Genomic DNA, 19221 nt, shown 5'->3' with positions numbered 1-19221 from the left:
TGATAACTGTGCAAAAAGTGGCTGAGGGACCAGATGCAGTTCCCTCCTGAGAAGTTTATTGGTGCTTTCAGCTGCCTTCAGTTTTTTTTCAATTACTTAACCTTTCAGGATCTGGGCATTTCTGGCAAGGCCGGCATTTATTTCCCATCCCTCATTACCATCAAGCAGTTCTGAAGCAGGTACTCCCACAATGTTGTTGGGAAGGGATTCCTGGATTTAGGCCCAGAAGCGATCAAGGAATGTTAAAAAGTTTCCAAGTCAGGATGCTGGGAAACTTGGTCAAGCAGGGGCTGGTGCTCCTGTGTGCCTGAAGCTCTAGTTCTTTATTCTTATAAATGTTGTGGGTTTGGGAGATACTGTTGCAGCAGCTTGGGTAAGTAACCACAATGCATTTTATAAATGGTACACACTGCAGCCCTGCTGCATGTTGGAGGGAAGGAATGTTTAGTGTGGTGAATTGGGCTGTAGTTTCCTGCGTGGTGCCAGGCTACTTAGGCAAGTGGAGTGTTTTCCACCACACTCATTCGTGCCTTGTAGAAGGTAGGAAGGGTTTGGGTGTCTGGCAATGAGTGACTTGCTGTGAGATACTTGGCCTCTGACCTGCTCTTGTAGCTACAGTATTTATATGCTGGCCCTGCTGAGTTTCTTGTTAATGGCAACTCCCAGGTTATTGATGTTGGGGACTCAGTGATGGTAATGCGATTGAATGTCAAGGGTAGATGGCTAGATACTTCTGTTACAGGCGGTTATTGTCTGGCACTTTTATGGCACTGATCTCACTTGCCTGATGTCTAGATCTTGCTGCATGCAGATATGGACTGTTACATTTGCAGAACAATTATGATTGTTTGCATCCTTTAATGATGGGAGGAAGGTCATTGATTAAGAAACTGATGGCTGACCCTGGGACATAACCCTGCCCTGCAGTGATGTCCTGCGGCTGATTCAAATACCACAGCCATCTTCCTTTGTGAGGTATGATGCGCACAAACTGTTGGTAAATTGGTTTATTATTGTCGCATGTACTAAGGTACAGTTTAAAAAAAAATTGGTGTGTTTTCCCCTGAATGCCCATTGACCTCTTTATTTGCCTGAGCTCCTGGTTGCCACACTTGGTTAAATGCTGCCTTAATGTCAAAGTCAGTCGCTGTCCCTTGATATTCAGGTCTTTGCACCAGGGTTGTGATGAGGTCTTGACCCAAGTGGTCCTAGCAAAACCCTAACTGGACTTCAGTGGGTTGGTGCTACTTGATATGACTGTCGATTGTACATTCCATCACTTTGATGATTGAGAATAGACTGACTGGTAATTAGCTTGAATAGATTTGTCCTACTTTTAACATACCTGGGCAATTTCACTTAGAGCTAGGTAGATACTAGTGCTTAATGGTGCTGGAACAGTTTGGCAAGAGGTGCTTCTAGTTCTGAAGCTTAGATTTTCAGTATGACAGCTTTGATGTTGTCTGATCTGTAGCTTTTGTTGTATTCAGTGCTCTTGGCATTTCTCGATCTTGTGGAGTGAGTCAAATTGGCTGAAGATCAGCTTCTGTTATTTCGTTACTCGCCTTCTATGATGGAAGCATCACTGGCAAAGCCAGTAATTATTGTTGATCTCTACTTTCCTGAATATAGTAGCATTCCAGGCCATTTTAGAGGACACTGTCTATGTCTATGGGTCTGGTGTTATATATAGGCCAGACTAGGTCTTGATGGCTGATAGTGGTCTAGTTTTTGTAAAAATGCTGTTTTGAAATTATTAATCTGAATTTAAATTCCACCGCTTTCATTGTGGGATTTGAATTTGGGTCTCCAGATTGTTAGTCCAGGGCTCTGGACTACCACTACACCACCACTGTACTCCCTAATAATCTAGGAACAGGGATGCATTGTCTTCAGTTGTCTCCAGCAGTGGTCTTGGCTATCAGTGGAAGCTACTGATATATGGGTCTACTGTACAGCTTAATTACTATTCAGTAATGACCTGCTTGGGTAGTAAATTATGCTAGAAATGATGACTGAAGTTTTAAAATATCCATAGTGATATCCAGGCAATTATGCTGAGCCAACCCTGAAATGGCTTCAGCATCTAGCTCACTTGAATTCTATTTTATCACTTGTCATTGTATAACTTTCCACTCAGATTTATACTGAGCAATTACAGTAAAACAACGTTAATCAGACACGCTTGAGATTTTGGTGCCGGACTAACAAGTTTTCTGGACAATTGGATGTTATGCCAATAAATACTCCAAAATACTTCTAATTCACATTTTTTTCACATTATACAGTAGTATAATGTTTTCCAGTAAACACGGTAATTTTAAAGGGAGCACAGGAAAAGGGTCCCCAGTGGGTTTCAAGGAAGTGCAGGAAAAAGAGCAAGATGGGTTTAAAGGGACCATGAGAAACCAAGCCCTGGTGAGTTTAAAAAGAGTGCAGGAAACTGGGCCCTGGCGAATTTAAAAAGAGTGCAGGAAACCAGGCCCTGGCAAGTTTTTGGGGAGCCTGGTGAGCCAGATACCAAACCATCAGAATTCTTGAATAATCATTCAGTGGAGTTTTACTGTACTTATAACTATGTTTCACAAAATATAATATGGAATGGCCCTTTGCCTTAAAGAGTCACAATGTTTTATGCAAGAACTTTGCAAGCATTGCTAATCAGTGATAGTATCACAACTGTAGAAAGAGAGGACGTCATGGAGGGATCGTCCACTGAGTCAGTGTGAACGGAAGTTAGAAACAGGAAGGGAGCGATCACTCTATTGGGAGCAATCGCTCCCTTCTATGGGGCCTCCCCTCCCCCAATAGTCACCAGGTCACTGTGGAGCAGATAAGTAGGCAGATTTTGGAAAGGTGCAAAAATAACAAGGTTGTTGCCATGGGAGACTTCAACTTCCCTAATATTGATTGGCATCTCCTTTGTGCAAAATGTTTAGATGCAGCAGAATTTGTTGGGTGTGTCCGGGAAGGATTCCTGACACAGTATTTGGACAGACCGACGAGAGGAGAGGTTATACTGGATCTAGTACTAGGCAATGAACTTGGTCAGGTGACAGACCTGTTGGTAGGTGAACATTTCGGAGATAGTGACAACAACTCCCTGACCTTTCGCATATCCATGGACAGGGATAGGAGAAGCTGATATGGGAAAGTTTAATTTGGGGAGGGTTAGTTACGCTGGTATTAGGCAGGATCTTGGGAGCGTAAATTGGGAACAGATGTTCTCGGAAATGCACAGCAGAAATGTGGAGGCTGTTTAGGGAACACTTGTATGGGGTTCTGGATAGGTTTGTCCCACAGAGACGGAAAAGATGGTAGGGTAAAGGAACGATGGTTGACAAGAAGAGGTGAAGCACTCAGTCAAGAGGAAGAAGGAAGCATACTTGAGTTTTCAGAAGCAAAAATCAGGCAGGGATCTTGAAAATTATAAGGTAGGCAGGAAGGAGCTTTAGAAGGGACTTAGGAAAGTTAGAAGGGGACATGAGAAGGCCTTAGCGAGTAGAATTAAGGAAAACCCCAAGGCTTTCTACACATATATGAGGAACAGGAGGATGATTAGAGTGAGGGTAGGACCGCTCGGGGATAAAGGGGAAAACGTGCCTGGAGGTGGAGGAGGAAGGGGAGGTCCTTAATGAATACTTAGCTTTAGTGTTCACTAGGGAGAGGGACTTTGATGAATGTGAGGTCAGTGTAGAACAGGCTAATGTGCTGGAGTGTTTTGAGGTTAAGAAAGAGGTAGTGTTGGAGCTTCTGAGAAACATTAGGATAGATAAGACCCCGGGACCAGACAGGATATACCCTATGTTACTACGGGAGGTGAGGAAAATGATTGCTGGGGTGTTGACGCTGATACTTGCATCCTTTCTGGCCACAGGGATAGTACCAGAGGATTGGAGGATGGCTAATGTTGTTCCCTTGTTCAAGAAAGGTAATAGGGATAATCCTGGGAATTATAGACCAGCGAGTCTTGCATCAGTGGTGGGCATGCTGTTGGAGAGGATTCTAAGGGACAGGATTTATGAGCATTTGGAGAAGCATAGTCTTATTAAGGGTAGTCAGCATGGCTTTGTGAGGGGCAGGTCATGCCTCCTGATCCTGAGTTTTTCGAGGAGGTGACAAAACAAATTGATGAAGGTAGAGCGGTGGATGTGGTGTTTATGGACTTTAGTAAAGCGTTTGACAAGGTTCACCTTGTAGTATAGCCAGGAGGCAGAGTTGGGTGGAGAAATGGCAGATGGCGTTCAATCCAGAAAAGTGTGGAGTGATACACTTCAGAAGAATGAACATGAAGGCAGAGTACAAGGTTAATGGCAGGATCCTGAGCAGTGAACAGGAACAGAGTTATCTTGGGGTCCAAGTCCATAGATCCCTCAAAGTTGCCGCGCAAATTGATGGGGGTGGTTAAGAAGACATATGGTGTACTGGCATTCATTAGTCAGGGGATTGAGTTCAAGCGCCATGAGGTAATGTTGCAGCTCTACAAAACTCTGGTTAGATCACACTTAGAGTATTATGTTCAGTTCTGGTCACCTCATTATAGGAAAGATGTGGAAGCTTTAGAGAGGGTGCAGAGGAGATTTACCAGGATGCTGCATGGATTAGAGAACATGTCTTATGAGGAGTGGTTGAGTGAGCTCCGGCTTTTCTCTTTGGAACAATGCAGGATGAGAAGTGACTTGATAGAGGTGTATAAGATTATGAGGGGCATAGATAGAGTGGACAGCCAACACCTTTTCCCGAGAGCGGTAATAGCTAATACCAGAGGACATCCATTTGAGTAAGGTCAGAGAAGAAATGTTTAGGAGAGATGTCAGAGGTAGTTTCTTTACACAGAGAGTGGTGGGTGCTTGAAATGCATTGCTGGGGGTGACAGTTGAGGCTGATAAAATAGGACATTTAAGAGACTCTCTAAAATGCATGGAAGTAAGAAAAATGGAGGGTTATGGGCTGTGCAGGAGGGAAGGGTTAGATTGATCCTGGAGGAGGTGTTCATGTAGTTCGGCACAACATCGTGGGCTGAGGGGCCCGTACTAGAACATAGAACATTACAGCACAGTACAGGCCCTTTGGCCCACGATATTGTGCCGACCTTTTAACCTACTCTAAGATCAATCTAACCATTCCCTCCCACATAGCTCTCCATTTCTCTGTCATTCATGTGGCTATCTAAAAGTCTCTTAAATGTCCCTAATATATCTGCCCCCACAACCTCTACTGGAAATGTGTTCCATGCACCCACTACTCTCTGTGTAAAAAAAAACACTTACCTCTGACATGCACACACCCCCCCCCCCCCACCCCGGTACCTTCCTCCAACCACCTTAAAATTATACTCCCTCATGTTAGCCATTTTTCGCCCTGGGAAAAAGTCTCTGACTGTCCACTTGATCTATGCCTCTTATCATCTTGTGCACCTCTATCAAATCACCTCCCATCCTCCTCCTCTCCAGAGAGAAAAGCCCTAGCTTGCTGTGCTGTACTGTTCTATGCAAAAGAGGGGAGTATCTAAGCATGTAGTTTTTCCAAACAAAACTAAAGGGAATTTTGGAATGTGTATTGGACAAGTAATGGGCAATATTTGAAGCAAGTACCTCTCAGGATGTCTGAAATTTACAGAATTGTGGTTTATTTCTCTAAGCAGGTAAATGTTAAAATGATGAAAGTAAAGTTAAAGTTGGAATCTGCTTCTTGTGTGGATTATGTGCATTCTTTGGAATCCTGAAATCTACTAATGGCTTGTAATGCTCCTGTGTTACTGTGGGGAAGCTTCAATTCATTTATTCTCAATCACAAAATGCAGCTGATAAATATTTTACAATCCTGCATAAAGTACATTAAGATAGTAAATACTTTTTAGATAAAAGGGAATGTTAATAAAAACATTTTGCGTTCATCCCCTTGATGCATGATAAAATCTGAAGCCAAGCATTCATTTTTAACATGACTGTTGAAAATCCACTTGAGCTTTCTTTCTTTAGTTCTATCCACCAAGAATTAGATTCCTGATAGAAAAGCAAAGGTTGTTGACTTTCTAACAATTGCCATGGTTACTGTTCATTATCATCTTCACTCAGAAGAATTCACTGATATTTTACCCCTCTTCCTCCAGTGGCACACTTCCAGACTCCTTTTGACCCTCCCTGATGTGTTGGATGCAGAATTCACTTTGGGGAATGCAGTCATGATGACGTTGAATATTAGTGAACAACAAAATGGTGCTTTATACTTTAGATTGTCAGTACTATGGGATGGAACGTGTTCATATTTTTCATCTACTTTCAGCACAGCGTTGCCACATGATTTTTAGAACGGGTGAAATCTATTCTCGTATTAACCATGCGCCCAATACAAAATTCAGCACAGCTGAATGTTGAGTTTGGTCACTTAACAATGACTCAAGTTTGTTCAATTCCAACATGCACCATATCTATTTCATACACACACTACATTTGTGGCTTCCTTGAAAATTCCAATCCCTAACATCACTATTTGGGACCTCTCAAACTTTGTTCCATTCATTTTGATTGTCAGGTTATCAGTATCATTCAAGGCTTTTTAATCAGATTGGTTTTTTGTAATTGTGCAAAAATATCTGCAAGCTGGGCCGTGTACCATGGAACAGTGGTATATCACAGAACTGTAATGCATCATAGAGCATGGGCATAACAATTTTGTGGGAAGTTGGTGATAAATAAAACAATGTTCGACATGAAATAATTTGGACTTTTTTTTTCTGTTCTGTAAATGAAATCCTGCTCCCCTTTACAAAGCTCTTGTTTCTGGTTTGATCAATGGCTGCAGAATGCAGTGATATAAATCCATATTTTAAGCACATTGAGTGAGAACTGAGCCTTGTGCTTTACAGTTGGGTTACCTCCTAATATCTCCACTCATCGAACCTTTAATTACATACGACTGATTCCAAATATGAAGACTGACAGTAATGTTCTATGCCGTAGGCGCACTTTCACAGCCAATGAATTTTAATCATTTTTATTAAGTCACTAATGTACAGATCTGTTATTTATGGTATAAAATGCGCTTGCAATTATTAAAGCTGAGATTATTGTATTTTAACTGGTTAGGCTCAGTATGAATCATTGTCACTCAACAGAAGGTCATTCAAATGATTGCACATTAAAGGATTTATTGCTGTAATTTTTTTTTCCCAAAATATTCATTGATGGCCAGCATAATTCCCCACCTGTCTGTTTTCCACAGCCATTGGATAGTATTAGAATACAAATGGGGGTGATAACTCGGCTGTGTGTCTTCTCTTCAAGCTGGTTAAAGGGGCATTCTTGAGTAGCGTGGTGATACTCTGTAGTTTCATTGACTACTTAATAACAGGAATTCTTTTCCTGCTTGGATATTATTGTGCAATTATGTGGTATTGCTAGTCTGTCCACTTCAGTGTTTTCAGTATAATGTACTGTGATTTATAGGTTTCGGGTTTGGCGTCAATATTTTGTGTTGTGTTTGACTTTAGGATTCAGGTTAAATTTCCCAGTTCACAGTAATTACATCATCATCCAATAAAATTGTTAATGCATTTCATGATTCCATGGTATGATTTACATATTTTTGAAATGCAAAATTCTGCCAACCATAATTTGTATTACCATGTTACATTTGAATATGTTGCTCATATTTCTTTTATTATGATTTCAGAGCATGTAACCTCTAATGCCAGTGATAGTGAAAGTAGTTACCGTAAGTTGTTTCTTGTTTGCTGTTTGCTTTTGAATTCACCCTTTTGTTACAGATCCTTTGCAGAGCTTTCAGTGTCTCTGCCCAATAAGTTGCATGTTTTATAACCTGGCAAAGAGAGAAGGTTATTCATATATGGCTATTGTATATTACCATGCAGAATCTGACTTGTCTAAAGAACATACTATTTTCCAAATTCAGCTTGCCACTGTACTTAGAATAAAATGTAAGCCCATTTTATGCTTGAAAATTTCATTTTGCGCTCTTTGGGGGGTGGGGGGAGAAGTAACCAAGTTTTATTGCAGTTAAAGATTTGCATTGACAATATTATAAACAGCAACTTCAGTTATGTAGAGATTATAACCCCATTAATGTCCCAAATGCTTCACAGGAGTATAAACAAACAAAATTTGATTCCTAGCCATAAATGGAGACATTATGGCAAATGGCTAAAAGCATGGTTCCAGAGATTTTAAGAAGCATCTTAAAAAAAAAATTAGAAGCAGCAAAATGGAGCAATTTAGGGAGGGAATTTTGGAGCTTGTAACTCAACCAGCCTATGTAACATTAATGATTCTCTAAACATGCTCCTGTCAAACTTTCCTTTTTGTAAGTACTGAGGATGATGTCAATGCTGACATTTTAGCTGGATAGGATATATGCAAGTTTTGTTCAGAGAAGCTTGTTCTCCTTTGGATATTTTTTAAGAAGATTTTTGTTCATATATTTTAGGGTATGTCTGTTTAACCAGGTTGAAGTCTGCTGTGATTTGACCTCCATATTTGAGATTCTTTATCATTTTTGTTTCAAATTCAAGGTCACTAGCAAGTTACAATGTTAAACTAAGATCACACTACTTTCTGAAAAATGATGAGACTGAATCTTGTGAAAGAACTGAATGTTGCAATGAGAGCTGAATGAGAACATCATAAAAAAAAATCAGGCATTCTAATATATTGCCAAGTCGATCATTTAAGATTTGAGGGAATATCTGTTAAATTGGTTGGTATTAAATCACTCAATGGGGTAATCACAAAAACTAAAACGTTAAAATGGGTTTCTGTGTAAACACCTCGTTAACCTCAAATTCCTCTGACCATATTTATGATACCAATATCTATTTGAGCTACTATAAGTACATTCTTCTCTTAGAGGTGCCTCATTGCCACTGCTAGCAATTACAGGTTGGTGGCTTTACATTGTAAGAGTGAGTTTAAGAAACTCATAGATTAAGAAGATTATATTACTGAAAGGAATGACTGAATTATCTGACTGCAATTATTACTCCTCCCACCCTGTTACATCTGGTCTTGTCTTCTAAGTACAGTGCCACAGGAGAGTGACTAAGTGCATTAAATCGCTACTCAAAAATAACTACTGCTATCTTGTTCAATGTGAAAGTTTTCCAACTGGACAAGTTCTTATTTTCTGGTCTAGAGTTGGCCAGTTCAGATTTGTACAGTTTCGGTTTTCTTTACTTGGTCAAGAATTTTTATTACTGACGTACATCAATTTACTGAGCATTTGATCATGTTAAAAGTCCTGGGGGGGGTCGGGGAGAGAGAGTACCTGATAAAGGAAAAACCAAGAGCAGTGGGTCATTATTCAGTATTGTAGTTCTGGGAAAGAATGTAGAGTGGCTTGAATACAAATGTATGATCGGAGAAGGATAAAGCACAGAGCATCATTTCTAAAACTTAGAAAAAATAGAAATCTTAGGTCTGCTTTAGAAATTGTTGCGTTGATGGTGGTGCTGGTTGAGTCCGAAAGATTAGGTGTTGAGTAGTGATCCCACCTACGACAGACAAAATAGCAAAAGATGTGAATATCAATTCAAGTTTAAAATAATTCACTTAATAAATAATTGGGCATCTACTTAGCCATAGCAAAGCCAAATGAGGTTTTATTTCCTTATGGCCAACCTATCGCAAGGATTGGAATTAATGTATTCAAGATCTGTCTTCATCAATTTAGATTCACTTAAAAACTCATCTTCAAGGTGTAGTACTGCTGCCTTTTGTGCACAGACATCAACCTAAGTTGGAGTGTATTATTTAAAGGAGATGTATACCATCTAACCAACTGGGAAAATAAGTAAATTGATGCACCCAAAGCAGTTTAATTTACTGCCAATCAGCATGAGTTCTTTCAATCTTTGAATGCCAGCCAGGTTATGTAGTATGTAATGTGTCTGGATTAGTTGGTGTTTGCTGTAAGGTACTAGCCATATATGAATGATTGCTTTTTATTAATCCCTTATGAAGCATATTTGATATTAAATATTTAGAGACATTGACAAAAGGACAGCCAGCACAATCACTATCACTGATCTAGTTTCATGAGATGCACTGCACAGGTTGGTTAATGGAGTCGACTGAATCTCATAAGTACTTTCAAACTGTACTTTTTTTGCAACTTTTACTTCTTCCCTTTTTCCTTCTGCCTTCCTCTGTTCATGACAGAAATCATGATTACAGATGAGTATGGTGAAACAAGAGGTTAATTTTAAACAGTTCTGTTTATGTATCTCAAGCGTGCATTGTTTCTCATCAGTCCTGTGTTTGCATGAGTTTCAGACTCTTGGTAAACTCATTTTCAAAAAGTGCATAAAACTGCATGAGTTGCTTCTCTGATTTTTTTTATCTGGACAATGTGTTCATTTTGTTTATCAACCTTTCTCTTCTGCTTGAAAACAGTTAAAGTCGTACATTCATCTGGTTAATTATTTCTGAACCTACTAATTGCTGTATATCACTTGAACCTTGTAGATAAAGCTTCCCTCCACCACCTCCTCCTCCCCCACCACACAAACCAATAATCTTTTTGTTTTCCCCTCTTCTGATCTCTCGTACAATGCATTGATCCTAAACAATGCATTGATCCTGAACAATGCATTTTAATGAAAGATGTAGTAATGAAACGTGCACAGAGATACCTCATCTTGTCAGTGTTGTTTTAGTTGATATGAATTCTTGAATGAATTCTTGCCTCATTGAATCTAACACCAAGCCAACTAACTCTTACGCTTTACTGCAATATTAACATAGAAACAGTCAGGAAGTATTTATTTCAGTTACAAAACTCCCTTGCTTTTGGAAAAAGTAACTATATGCAGTTGTTCTGAAATCTTTTATGAAAGATTGTGAATGTACTACTTTAATTGAATGTATAACTGCAAAACCCTTCACCTGCCATTCTAAGCTGGTCACTGAAATGTGAATTTACAAACATGACAGATGGTTAAAAAACCTAGTCCAAAGGAATATCTTCAGGTAAATTGTGATGCCATTTTTGCATGTCTGTGCACCTTAACCTGCCAGATGTTTTGAGCTGGCCAAGAAGCAAAAAACAAGTGAAAATCTGAGAATTTCTCTGATTTCAGGAAGTCACGTTGGCCCTGATAGTTCTGTGAAGTATCCACATTTTGTTGGAAGTAACTTTCATCGTGGCCAGAAACGGGTTTGAATGTTCACTTGAAGGGATTCCAGTAATTGGCATCCATTACAAATCTTGATGACCTGCTCCAAAGGTCGGCCACTCTGGGAAACAAAATATCTCCTTGCATCAATACACAATTTGGCCTTGCATACCTGTAAATTGTGACCCTCACTCCTCCCTAGTCTATATAATAAGAGCAAACTGTCAACTCAAAGATTATCTGTTGTCTTCAGTACAAGGTACAACATATCAGATAATCCAGATATTAAATGTAAAGGTAATTTCACATAATTGTGAATATCTAATATTATTGCTTGTGTTAAAATTGAAAGCATGTTCCTTTTTTAAAAAAAAATTCTAGGCTGTTAAGAATTATGTATTTCTTTAGTGGCAGCTGAAGTGTTCATTTGAATTGCAATAAGCATCCATAACAAGCAAGGACTTGCTTTAACTATCTGACCACTGATATGTTGGTCTTTAATGTTGCTGATGTGCAACTGCTCAGTACTGTGGAATGAATAGTTTTCCTTTGGATTTAAATTATATTTTTGTGGTGTATAAACCTTTCAATGTTGTTTAAATGCCTTTGAGAAATTGAATTCATACAGCATAAAAACAGGGCAGTAAACCATTTTGACCTCAGTGCTTTTACCACAGGCTTAATCCTGCTCTCCTATACACTTCCAATGCACTTTAATGTTCCTAATTTTTCAAGATACATGTCATTGATTTCATATTTTTGAACTACCTTTTGAATCTAATCATATCCACTTTGACATTCCAGTTGGATACAGTAGAAAGGATACAAGTTCTCCATGCTGGATAACTCAAAGGATATAAAAAAAAATTACATTCCTTCAGTAGAGATTATTGGTAGAATAGTTATTGCAATATTTCTTCATGTATTCAAGGCATTCTGACAGTCCTTCTTTGCATTACATCAATATTTGAGACATGAAAGTTAGACATAGTACACTGAATCCTGAATTTCTGAAGAGCAAAATTTTTCCACTTTATTGAAGCAGTCCTGTTACTGGAAACTTGAAGTCTTGGATTCATGTTTTGTTTCCTGGACACCAGAAGTCTCAGTGACATTCTTTCAAGTCAGATGAAGTTACTTTCCTAAGACTCAGATTGTTAACATATTTTAATACAAGTTGAATTACTCTAAAACTACATATTAGTCATATTTGCAACTAAAGACACTTTCAGGTTTAATTTGGATCATGTATTTTTTTTAGAAAGTTGTCCTTTATAAAACTGCAGATGTGGTGCAGACACTTATTTTAAAAAAATAACTAATGTTTTAATTAAGCACCATTATGATATTCTTGAACTACAACATGCTTTTAACAATATTAATTGTTAGCGGTTGATGGCTGATCGTGTAAAATGCTGAGTATTTCCAGCATTTTCTGTTTTCCACTTCAACAGAATAATTAATTTCAGGAGAAAAAAGTCAGCTTTTAGGACTCAGATTAAAAAATTGGGTTTTGGTTCTGTTATTAAATGTTATCTCAGTGAACGAGAATGCTCTACTAATCTTCCCTTGTGCCTCTAATATTCTCAACCTCCTGCTTCTGCTCCAAAAAAAATTTCATACTTTAGGTAGACTGTGATGTTTTTATAACATGATTTTTATTACAAAGTTGTGCGTCCATATGTTGTCTTTTGGGATAGGTGGTCAGGAAGATTACGTCCTTTCGTATGAACCCGTTGGCCAACAGGAGGGTAAGTAGAAACTGACACACAGATGCAATGATCAAGAAAAGTTCATTTTGTCTGTCTTCTCTTCCTGTAGATTTTTGAAAACTAGTTTTCTCTTGAGCCTAAGATCTCAACCTTCCACACACCTCTTTCTAATGCAGATGTTGTGAAGGCTGAAGTTTACCACGGTGCTAGTCATTGACTGTGGGAAGTAGAACATTAGTCTGAGTTGCAATTGCATCCCATCAAAGACTTTGCATCTGCTCCAAACTTTTGGCTTATCATATGAAAAAATACAACACAAGCCTTCGTGTCTTGCTCCACATTTGAACAGTGTATTGCCTGTATTTTTTGGTCATGATGGTTTGCATAGACAGCAAGCTCCAAGCTAAAGCAGAAGTTTCAAATTTGCTGGGCACTTGTACAAGAACAAACTTGACAATTTTTGGGTCTGCTCGATCAAGGGTACTTTCACTTTATCCCCTAATCTCAAAGGCAGTAAATTACTCCTCCGTTGATGTCTCTTCAGTTCAAGATTCATCTTATCCAAGCATTGAGGCTATCTGATCAAAATCAGCCTAGTTAATGCCAAACTGTGCCTCAAACCCTATATCTAACCCATCATCGAGTCCACCATTCTCTATCCCTGCATTTACAGCCTTCCTTCACCACCATTCGCAGGAAAATCCTCGTTATTCTAAGATAAATTGCTCAGATGCTCTCCTTTTCAGCTTCCCAAGCTCTGAACTTCTCAAAGAAATTCTTCAGCCTACATATTTACCTTGTAGTACCTCACTATTCAATGGTCTTCCCTCAACAACCCTTGTTCATTTCCCCAATATGTTGTCCTCACACTTGTTCTTATCACCTCTGTAATCTTATTCCATCCTATCAGTCTTCTCCAGTACTCCATCCAACTTGATTCCCTCATTTCTTGGTGTGGATTACATTGTCTCCTACTTCCTTAGCCTTCACCCCACAAATTTCCAGCACTGGCACATATTTCAAAAATCACAACCCAGTACTTCGGAGTTTTTCCCCAGATCTCGTCAAGTTCCATCTTTCACTTTCCAAAGCTTTCCCCTTCACACTCATCTTTGCCTCCTTTCCGTAACTCAACTCCCAATTCCCACTCTGTACTTTGCTGCCTTTTTGGAGCACTTGGAAGCAGACCGTGAATTAAAAATTATTTGGAAACTAGAAAGTAATAGTGGGAAAGGGGGACTTGAACATTGTGTCTGCCATGCTGAAAAGAGCTGGCTTATCTCCAAACCCAGGGTGGGGGAAATCTAGGGATAGTTTAACAAAAGGTCTGATGATGTGTAACAAACAGTCAATTTTCCATTCAAAGCAAAAGTGGTCTTAATATTACTAGAAGAGAAGGAATTGTCTGTAACTGTTATCAAATAATTGATAAGCCAGTTCTTACGGCTGTAGAAATGTACATGTCACAGCCTGTCTAATTTTGCCCAACTGACTTTTTGTCTTTGTTGTGTAGTCCGTTACTCTCGACCAGTTATAATTCTGGGACCCATGAAAGATCGAATTAATGATGATCTAATCTCGGAGTTTCCAGACAAGTTTGGATCATGTGTTCCACGTAAGTACTTTGTCATTGTGACAGCTAAGTTAGTAGGCTCTCAAAGGGTTCCTTCTGTGGGCACTGTCTACCTGTCTTTGAAAACTTCATCTGTCTTTGGCTTTCTGTGGAGTAGGTCCTTGGGTGTTCAGACATAGATGACCTTGAGATCACCAAAGCATGTCGTGGTTAACAGCGAGTTGCTGGACGTCCTGTGCTCTCTCCACCCACCATCTGTTCTTTAGGTCAAGGGTTTCTGTTGGACCTTGGCCTTTAGGTACCTTTTCGGTGTGGTTTCCCCTCTTTCCCCCCACCTTCCGTCCCTTCTCAAGAGCTTCTGATGCAGGAATGCATAGTGCTTGTGCTTATGCTGGAACTCCTGATGATTCTCACCAAGCAGTAGTACTAGAGAAACAAAGGACTGCAGATGCTGGAATATCTAAATGAAAAACATTATGATGCTGGAGGAACTCAGCCAAAGCAGTTCTGGTTCTTTTGGTAGAAAAGTGAAAAATCTCTTTGCAGGTACTGATTACATTGGACGTCAGGGTGGGCTGAGCACTGTGGACACCTCGATGCTTGAGAATCTGAACAGAGATTCCTTGTGATGTCATCGAGAACTTCAATTTTTTTTGTTGTTATTATTGTGTGTGGCTATGTCTATGTTGTTGCTGTTGTTTTGGGGCCAGGTTGATGGAGACAGGAGTGGGTTGGGCTGTGGTCGGTCACGTCATTGGTATCTGTCATGGCCTCGGGGTAGTACTGACATCCTTCAGTGTGAAATGTTCATGGGATGGCACAAGTAGATACCTTCAGTTACAAAGTCATACTTTCCCTGTAGGCTGCCGTCTCAGCCATTGTTTTTAATTGGCCAATTTTATTTTAAAATAATTGTACTTATTACTAAAAGCTAAATTTCCATTGGTCTGTAACAACTGTTCTAACAGGTCAATGATCATTACCACAAGCCAATGGTCCTTAATATTTCATTGCAGTCCAGTGAAATTTAACATCTGCTTTGGAGCTCATTGCATTTGTTGATATCAGGGAACGTGGGACATTGTGCATAAACATGCTCTACCAGCTTGCAACCCAATGTTTTCTGTGTTCCATCATTCCAGCGATACATCTGCTGAAATAATTTTTTTTAAACAGTTTTGAAAACTTCAATTTACAATCTTTATGTACTAAATTCCCCAGCCAAAAGTAGTTGCCCTGAGAGGCTGGTAATGATGGCGGACCACCCTCTTAAATCAAAATAGTTTGCAGTTTTGATGTAGCTGATTGGAGACCAGAGACATCTCTGTTGACGAGGTTCTATAACTTCATCAATATTGCATACTTCACATCCATAAAGTATTATGGATGGTTAATATAATAGTTCCAATAATAGCTGTTCCACCTCTGGTTTCAAACCAGCCCAACCTGATTATTGTGACATATCCTCTTCCTGCTGAAAGTAAAATGTTTTAATTATACCTCTCCTAAGTGGATGTAAATCCAGCAGTTCAGAATTGTGTGTAATTCAGCATTGGGTGCTGAATCTCAAGTGCGGCTGAAGTTATTTCTAAGGTTAGGGTTCAGGTGAAATGTGATAATGTGGTGAGCTTTCTTTATGTTTTCCCTGCTGTTCCTGATGTGAGCAGCTGATTCTGACACTGGTTTTTAAATTCCCCTGTGTGGAACATTTTTACTCTATGAATCAATTCAAGCAAAAGAAAGAAATGGTCTAATGTCAATGTTTCGCTTTCTCCAGACACGACCAGACCAAAGCGTGATTATGAAGTTGATGGTCGAGACTATCATTTTGTCACATCTAGAGAACAAATGGAAAAAGATATTCAAGATCACAAATTTATTGAAGCTGGACAGTACAACAATCACCTTTATGGAACCAGTGTGCAGTCTGTGAGAGAAGTAGCAGAAAAGGTAGTGTAACCATAAACATGTCTTTAACATAAATCTGTTGTTCCTGCACTCTAAATCAAGGTTGATCTCATTTTACAGCAGGTAGTTAATAACAGCATTTATATTTAGCCGAGGACTCTGTAGGCTCCTGGTAATGCCAACCTATTGTTATAATGTATATTCCTTTCCTTTGGAGCTAAGTTGAACAAAATGCTAAAAATATTTCAAATTGTACATGTTCACATTTGACCACTTACCCTTGCTTAGTTCTATCATTTTCTTTAACCTACATGCCCATCAACAGTTTGATCATTTTTACATGTAACTAGTAACAACGTGAAATTCATTCTAATTGTATAGGTTTGGCTAAATTTAGGTTGAAAAAGATCACTGATCTTGTTGATATAAACAAAATGGAGAACAGAAAGGTAAGGTGTAGAAGAAAGGAATAATCCTTTGACTGTGAATGTAAGTTGGTAACTGTATACCTGCAAAAATCCAGTCCTTGAACCTCTTTTTAAAGTTTCCTTTTACTTCCACTTTAGGGTAAACATTGTATACTGGATGTATCAGGAAATGCTATTAAGAGACTTCAAATAGCCCAGCTGCATCCAATTGCTATCTTCATCAAACCAAAATCAGTTGAAAATATCATGTAAGTATAGGGTGCAGATCTGAACCAAGGTTTTCAGAGTTCACTTTGGCAGGGGAATTTCTATTCTTACAACTTAGCCAGGCTACCAAAACCTTGGCTTTTAGAACAGTGGGAAGGTGCTGTATGACCCTAACTGGCCAGATCCTGTTTCTGTGGCTTTTGGGATTTGGTTTGTAGGAGGTGAGGAGAGATTGTTGGTGAAATGGGAAGAGAATTTGTACTAGCAATGTCCCCTTAGAGGAAGGTTCCTAGCTTCCTGTAATTATTCTTATAAGATCATTGATGGCATCCTCTGGGGAGCCACAGTAAATATGGACACAGCAGGAATGTTCCCACTCCCACCCCTATCCTAAGTCTGCTAGCCCCTGGCAGCTGAAAAGGAAGGGAAGTTTGAAATGTTGACTTAGCTAGTAGATCTTTAGTGATCCTGGTAGTTATTCTGCAGACTGGATGGGCCAAAAGCAGCACTTGCATTCTCTCCTTCCATCTTCTAATCCCCACTTTACAATGTCTTACCAGGTTGAGCGTCAACTAAAAGTTCCTCAGAGTATTTTAATAGCAACAACACTGTACCACGTGAATAGAGGCAGCAAACGTCAGATATGTTGTTCCTGTTGAGTACTAGGACAGGGAAGTGGAGGTAGAGGGGTAGGCGATAGTGTTAGCGGGGTGGGGCAGGTGGCGGTAAGAGAAAGTAGGGTTTGCAGGTTGAGCATCAGAAAATTAGGCCAGAAATCGTTCATTGTTCAGGCTGTTGCAGTCCTGTGTCTTCCTGTTGGTGGAGCAGAAGAGCTCTGTGCCTGTGAACACCAGCGTGATCTTGTGCAGATTTAAGTGATAATGACATTTAGTAAAGGGCATTTAATTCCGCAGAATCTGTTGGATATAGTTTTGAATAGATGGGTTTTAATACCAAGCAGTATTTTGGGGATAAAGGGTAGGGAGAAGATGTGCTGTAGTTTGATATTTCAGCAGCTGGACCATGGCAATGCTTTATAGCTCCATACATTTGTGTTTCTTTCTTGACGTGTTAACATGCCCCATTCTCTCTGATCAGACTCAACCTGCTTCACGGAGTCTGAATGTAAAGATTTCTGTTTTCCACTTCAGGGAAATGAATAAGCGTCTAACAGCAGATCAAGCAAGGAAAACTTTTGACAGAGCCATGAAACTTGAACTGGAATTTACTGAACACTTCACAAGTTAGTATCCTATTGCTTGCTGTTAAATAAAAATGAGTTTCACTTGTTCTAGATGAGCCGTCGAGAGAACTTGATTAAAATCAGCCAAGATCAGCCTCTGTTATAACATTATAGTTGGTCCCGTTAAATACATCTAGTATGAAGTTTCTCGCAGCATATATTATAAATATTCCATCGACTCGTTATAACTTGTATTCCCTGTTTTAAGACCCAGATGTTACTCTGTAGGTCATATACGGTTTAATGTTGCAGCGCAACTGTTTGTGGGACTTGACAGTAAAGAGGTGCCTTTCGTTGTTTCAGTTTGAATTGGATGTGTGCCTGGATACTAGGGGCAAGAAGACCATGCTGTCTCCATAAGTGCATAAGAAATGAAGTAGTCCCTTGAAGCTGTTTTGCGATTTAGTGAGATTGTTAGACAGATAAATCAGGAGCTGGTCCACTCCTCAAATACAATGTCTGTCTGCCCACGCTAATCTGATATGTCAGCTAAGCAGACCCTCTGAACCTGAGAGGCATCTTGCAGAGCAGCACTTCAGTGGAGTATCCTGTAGCCCTGCCCCAAAATATCCTGATAGCCTTTTGATAGCTCACTGCAGTAAAGGGCATTTTGATCTGAGATTTTAAATAATGAAAAGTTATAGGGAAGTAAATATATTTAGTGAAAAACACCCATAAAGTCCTAGAAATTAAGGTTAAGGTAAAATCAAGTAAAAATAAGCAACCCACTTACCTGCACTTAGCTTTTTATTCAAGGTCAGTGACAATATTCAAATGAATAGGGTCATACTCCTTGTGTAAAGCTGAGGAGATGGATATGAAGTGCATTCAGCCCCTCTACATCGTATCTTTGTTCTGCTGCTGGACTTGGCAATGAGTTCAGTAGTGGAATGGAAGGTCAGAAGCACAGACATTTGACTCCTGGCTTGTGTTTGGTTTAAGGGCTTGCAGAAGTCAGAGACGAGCTGAATAGCCAGCAATAAATACAGTCCGACTCCCAAAGTAGTCTGTTTACATCT

General features: G+C 39.5%; 1 protein-coding gene across 15 annotated transcripts in view; it reads left to right on the top strand.

The window, feature by feature from the left end:
• The window catches only part of LOC127571818 (disks large homolog 1-like), a 339770-nt gene that overhangs the window by 317895 nt on the left and 2654 nt on the right, over positions 1-19221 (top strand). For 9 of the 15 annotated variants that reach the window (XM_052018544.1, XM_052018543.1, XM_052018542.1 and 6 more), the window contains 6 exons: positions 7675-7716; positions 12832-12882; positions 14357-14458; positions 16194-16366; positions 16891-17000; positions 18111-18202. In XM_052018544.1, coding sequence (XP_051874504.1) covers positions 7675-7716; positions 12832-12882; positions 14357-14458; positions 16194-16366; positions 16891-17000; positions 18111-18202 — 570 coding nt within the window. Of the gene's footprint in view, positions 1-7674; positions 7717-10175; positions 10212-12831; positions 12883-14356; positions 14459-16193; positions 16367-16890; positions 17001-18110; positions 18203-19221 lie in introns of all 15 variants that reach the window. The other 6 variants (XM_052018548.1, XM_052018550.1, XM_052018549.1 and 3 more) reach the window with 4 other exon arrangements.

Source organism: Pristis pectinata, chromosome 6, assembly GCF_009764475.1.
Source record: "Pristis pectinata isolate sPriPec2 chromosome 6, sPriPec2.1.pri, whole genome shotgun sequence".
NCBI lineage: Eukaryota > Metazoa > Chordata > Chondrichthyes > Rhinopristiformes > Pristidae > Pristis > Pristis pectinata.
This window is presented reverse-complemented; position numbering and strand designations above follow the sequence as displayed.